This window comes from Corapipo altera, unplaced genomic scaffold (genome assembly GCF_003945725.1).
Source record: "Corapipo altera isolate COAL_440 unplaced genomic scaffold, ASM394572v1 61453, whole genome shotgun sequence".
NCBI lineage: Eukaryota > Metazoa > Chordata > Aves > Passeriformes > Pipridae > Corapipo > Corapipo altera.
In genome coordinates this window covers 4,803-10,187 of record NW_020885715.1, presented here as the reverse complement: position 1 = coordinate 10,187, position 5,385 = coordinate 4,803, and the positions used below count along the sequence as shown (strand labels likewise).

The window sequence follows — 5,385 nt, the reverse complement described above, 5'->3', positions numbered from 1 at the left end:
TCTCGGTGCCGGCTCGGGGGATGTTCCACGGCTCCACCGTGTTGGCCTCGGCTTCCTTCACCTCCAGGGCCAGGACGGGGGCCTGGGTGGCTGTCCCCACTGGGTCCCCAGCTGCCACCGTGGGGTCTCCAGCCACTGTGGGGTCCCCAGCTGCCACCGTGGGGTCCCGGCTCTGCCTCTGGAGCTGGAAGTAGCGCCCGTTCAGCCCGGCGTGGCTCTTCCTCAGGGGTTGGGAGCTGGTGGGGGGCAGGCTGGGGGTCTCTGCTGCCATGCTGGGGACTGTCCCCAGCCCGGGTGGTGCCAGTGATGATCCAGTGCTGTGCTCCCGGGCTGGGCTTTGGGAATGTGGCAGGAGGGTGACCAGGGGCTCCTCAGGGTCTTCTTGCACCGGCAGCGCTGGGCTGGCACCGGCTGGATCCTGCCAGGAGCTCTCCAGGGCTTGATCCACCACGTTCAGAGCCTCCTCCTCATGGGGCCAAGCCAGCGAGGGGGCTGTGGGGGGTGGCAGGGGTGTCCCACCATCCATCCCCAGCCCGGGAGCTGTCGGTGCCGGGGCGGCCCCCGGGAGGTCCCCGCGCTGTGCCGTGGCCGCGGGGCTGCTGCTCGCCGGCCTCAGCTGCTCATCCTCCTCCTCCTCCTCCTCCTCCTCCTCCTCCTGGCCAGGCCCCACAGGCTCTGGCTGTGGCAGGAGCTCGTAGTGATCATGGGGGGTGTCCCTGGTGTCCCCCGAGGTGCCCAGTTCCTCGCTGTGCTCCACCAGCACGTTGTCACTGCCCGGCGGGTCGGGCACCAGCGGCACCGGCTCCTCCACATCCCTCTGCCCCGCGGCTGCAGGGACACCACGAGCATCAGAGGGGCAGGACGGGCACCCAGGTCATGGGTGGGGTCCCACAGCCCCCCTCGAGTGTCCGTGCCAGGCACTGCACCCCCTCAGCCAGGGTGACACCCGGGGCTGGGCTCCCTCCCAGCGCCGCTCTCATCCATCCCGTTAATTCCCCAATTAAATAAATAGTCATCCTCGGCAATTTTCCTGGCCACACCCACTGATTCCCAAGGGCATCCCGGGGCTGGTGGGGGGTCAGGGGGGCAGCTGGGTGGCACCGTGGCTGGTCCCCCTTACCTTGGTAGCAGTAGGCGTCGAACCTGGAGGCGGCGGGGGGGAACCCGGTGCGGTTGGGGAACTGGTAGAGGGTCCTGACCCCCGGGGCCTCTCCCCCACACTTCCTGCGGGGCACCCTGATGGGGTAGCGGACGCTGCCGTCGGCCAACCAGCCCGGGTCACACTGGTCCAGCCCCTCCCGCCACGCCAGGTACAGCTGCCCTGTGGTGGCCAGCGAGGCCCCCCGGCTCCGGCAGTGCCGCCGGGCCCCCTGCCAGGTGAACCTCCCGGGCACCGTGGCGTAGAACACTGTCCCTGCAGGGGAGAGAGAGACAGACCTTGGGGACACGGGGACAGGAAGCCGTGATGTCCCCATGGCCTTGAGCACAGCGACGGCTCCGTCACTTGGGCGCCGTGGCCACGCTGTGCCAAGGATGGCACGGAGTGCTGGCACCGCCCTGGTACCCGGCCCTGCAGCCAAACCCCAGCAGGAGAGCCATGGATGGAGATGCCTGTGCTCCCAGCCATGCCATGGCCATGGAGGGACATCCCTGGGCATCCAGCCCTGCTCCTGGCCATGCCATAGCCATGGAGGGACATCCCTGGGCATGCAACCCTGCTCCTGGCCATGGAAGGACACCCCTGGGCACCAACCCATGCTCCTGGTCATAGAGGGACACCTCTGGGCATCCAACTGTGCTCCCAGCCATGCCATGGCCACTAAGGGACATCCCTGGGCACCCACCCGTGCTCCTGGCCATGGAGGGACACCCCTGGGCATCCAGCCCTGCTCCTGGCCGTGCCGTGGCCGTGGTGGGACACCCCTGGGCCCCCATGCCCACCCCCATCCCTTGCCTCTCAGCTCCCGGGCGTAGCAGTACACGTCGTACTGTTCCTCGGGCTCCCTCCGCCCGTAGCTCCGGACTCCGGGCAGGCTGTTGCGGTCTCCATAGCAACCGGGCCGGGACAGTGTGATGGGATACCTGTGGAGAGGGACAGTGTGATGGGACGGATACCTGTGGAGACGGACAGTGTGATGGGACAGATACCTGTGGAAAGGGGCTGCGTGGTGGGATACCTGCCAGAGAGGGGCGGTGTGAGCGCTCAGCTCCGCTGAGGGAGGGTCCCGGCCGCCCTCCCTCCCTCCCTCCCTCCGTGCCCGCACTCACCGCACGCTCTGGTCGCCCAGCCAGCCCGCGTCGCAGTTGTCGTAGCCGTCCTCGAAGGCGGCCTGGAGGTGCCGGGGGGAGGCGATGGCGGCCGAGTTGTCCCGGCAGGCGCGGCGGGCGGCGGGGAAGGTGAGGGCGTAGCGCTGGCCCGCGGGGCGGTAGTGGAACACGACGCCTGGGAGGGCAGAGCAGTGTAGGGAACCGAGGCGTCGGCAGAGGAGGGGGGACGTGGCACGGGGGGCAGGGCTGGTGGGGGGTCTGCGGGGTCTGCGGGGCACGGGGATCACACGGGGTGCAGGGCTTTTTTGGGGCACGTGGGGTGCAGGGAGTACACGGGGTGCACGGCTCTCATGGGGTGCATGGGGTACATTGGGGTGCACGGCTCTCATGGGGTGTATGGGGTTTATTGGGGTGCACAGCTCTCATGGGGTGCACGGCTCTCATGGGGTGCATGGGGTACATTGGGGTGCACAGCTCTCATGGGGTGCATGGGGTACATTGGGGTGCACAGCTCTTATGGGGTGCAGGGAGTACATTGAGGTGCACGGGGTACATTGGGGTGTATGGGGTATATTAGGGTGCACAGATCTCATGGGGTGCACGGCTCTCATGGGGTGCAGGGAGTACATGGGGTGCATGGGGTACATTGAGGTGCATGGGGTACATTGGGGTGCACAGCTCTCATGGGGTGCATGGGGTACACTGGAGTACATGGGGTACATTGGGGTGCATGGGGTACATCGGGGTGCACGGCTCTCCCAGGGCACACAGCTCACACGGGGTGCACTCACAGCTCACATGGGGTGCACTCACAGCTCACGTGGGGTGCACTCACAGCTCACCCCCCTCATCTCAGACCCATGGGGTGCACACCCCACACAGCACCCACACCACCCCGCCGTGCCCCCCCTGCCCTCCCGGCCGTGCCGGGGCCCGGCTCACCCGTCACCTCCAGGGGCAGCAGGTCCTGCTCGTCCTCGATGCCGGCCACCACCTCGCACCGGTAGAGCCCCGAGTCGCTGGCGCGGGCCCCGCGCAGCTCCAGCGTGGCGTTGGAGCGGTCACGGGGGTAGCCGGGCAGGGACACGCGGCCCTCGTAGGCTCTCACCACCTTCACCGCGTTGTCCTTGGCCACCAGGATGGGCGAGTCCTCCCTCTGGCCGGTGGCCGAGCGCACCTTGCTCCATTTGACGCGGGGCGGGTCGGGGGGCTCGTTGGGCCCCAGGGAGGCGGAGGGGTGGAGCAGGAAGAGGCAGGGCAGGGCCACGGGCTCCCCCAGCCCCACACGCAGCGCCTGGTGCTGCACCCTGCTGATGTGGATCACCTTCCCATCGTCCTGGGAGCCTGCGGGGAGAGGAGCCCGGGTACCGCGGGGGTGGGCGGAGGGGGGTCCCGCAGGGCTCTTGTGCACAGTGGGCAGAGCTGGGAGTGTTGCAGGGTGCGGGGGGCACCCCTGAGCCCCCCAGGGTGGAGCTCAAGTGCAGCCACCCTGTCTTGTGGCCAGGGAGAGACTTTGCCCGTTACATCTGCCCAGACTCGGATGAGGTCCCCAGATGCCCCTGGATGCTGCCTGTGGGTCCACACCCACTGCTCTGTGCCCGTGGGTCCCACACTGCCCCGTGGGGATACCAACACTTCCCGAGGGGATACCAGCACTCCTCATGGGGGTACCAGCGCTTCCCGAGGAGATACCAGCACTCCCCATCCCCGCCTGCAGAGGTGGATCCCTCACCAACGACCCAGGGCTGCCCAACCCCTGTGGCACGAGTAGAAAAGCCCCCCCCGCCTCCTCCCCGCTGGGATAAGACATGGCAGGACCATGACCTCCTCCTCATCCTCCTCCTCCCGCGCTAATCCTGCCCCAGCCTGTGCAGCCTCCCAGCTCCGCCGCCACAAATCCCCCACGTCTCGAGCCCCCCGTGGCCCGGCTCCCCCTGCCCACAGCAGGGTCAGGGGATGTCCCCTGCAGAGCTCAGCCAGCTGGGAACTGGGAAGGTCACTAATCCCCCCCCTCCAGCACCTTCCTCCCCCCAGCTCCCCACCCTCAGCCCACGGGGGGGACACACACGGGCAGCGTTCTGGGGTGGGGGATCCCAAATCACCCCCTCCATGCAGGAGGACACTGCAGGGGCAGGGGGGGGACATGGGCTGTCGTGGCTGGAGCCACGGCAAATCCCCGGGGGGGGGCTGCCAGCGGGATTAAGGATTTAAGGTCTCGCCTGTGGGGATCCCAGCACGGGGCAGGGGGGGGGAGGGATCCATACAGGCGCCCGGGGGGCTTCTCCCTCCCTAATCCCGCAGGCCGGGCCCTCCCCGGGTCATTATGCGCCCTCACGGTTTGCTCTGGCCCTGAGTTCATTATTTCCTGCTGTTTGCTCTCAGCGATCCCTCAGCCCCGGCAGCACTTACCCAGCACGGCGATGGGGAGCAGGGAGAGCCCGAGCAGGACCCAGCAGCCGGCATCCCCCATCCCATGGACCATCCTTGACCTGCAACGACAGCGGGGGGTGGGTGGGGGGGTGGGAGGCCGCCCCGGGCCATAAATCGCCGCGGGGACACTCCGGGAGCCGCGGGAGGGGGCAGGATTAGCCCCTCTCAGCAGGGTCCCTCTCAGCAGGGTGCCATAAGCCCCGGAGAGAGTTCGATTTCACTCTTGGAATGAGGTCGGGATGAGGGATGAGGTGCCCCCATCACCAGCTGGGGGTCCCTGTGTGTCCCTACCATCAGTGCCACCCACGGCGACATCCCTGTGGGCTCCTGGTGTGTGGCTGGAGGTGGGACACGTGTGCCCGTGGTGGGCAAGCCTGGGGGTCCTGCAGCCCCCCAGCCCTGTGCTGGGTGCAACTGTCACCAGGTGCCCACCACCACCATCACCACAACTCCCACCACCACCATCACTGGGCATGGACACGACCATTGCCCAGCTCCCACCATCACCATCACCCAGATCCTGCCACCACCACCCCCCAGATCTCCCCACCACCATCACCCACATCTCCCCACCACCACCCCCCAGATCTTGCCACCACCATCTCCTGATTCCCTCCCCATCACAGCCACTCTTGGGCTTTGTTTGGGCACCAAACCAGCCGGGCAGAGCCAGCAGGGGCACAACCA

General features: G+C 67.9%; 1 protein-coding gene across 1 annotated transcript; it reads right to left on the bottom strand.

The window, feature by feature from the left end:
- Positions 1-4: 4 nt before the first annotated feature.
- On the bottom strand, positions 5-4,755 carry LOC113940747 (neurocan core protein-like; the record flags this gene model as incomplete). The annotated part of the gene is made up of 6 exons (XM_027631893.1): positions 4,678-4,755; positions 3,211-3,612; positions 2,269-2,443; positions 1,955-2,082; positions 1,121-1,414; positions 5-828 (listed from the first exon to the last, which is right to left on the bottom strand). Coding segments are annotated over exons 1-6 (1,896 nt in total), but the record flags the coding sequence as incomplete, so codon positions are not given.
- Between the last annotated feature and the right edge of the window lie 630 nt (positions 4,756-5,385).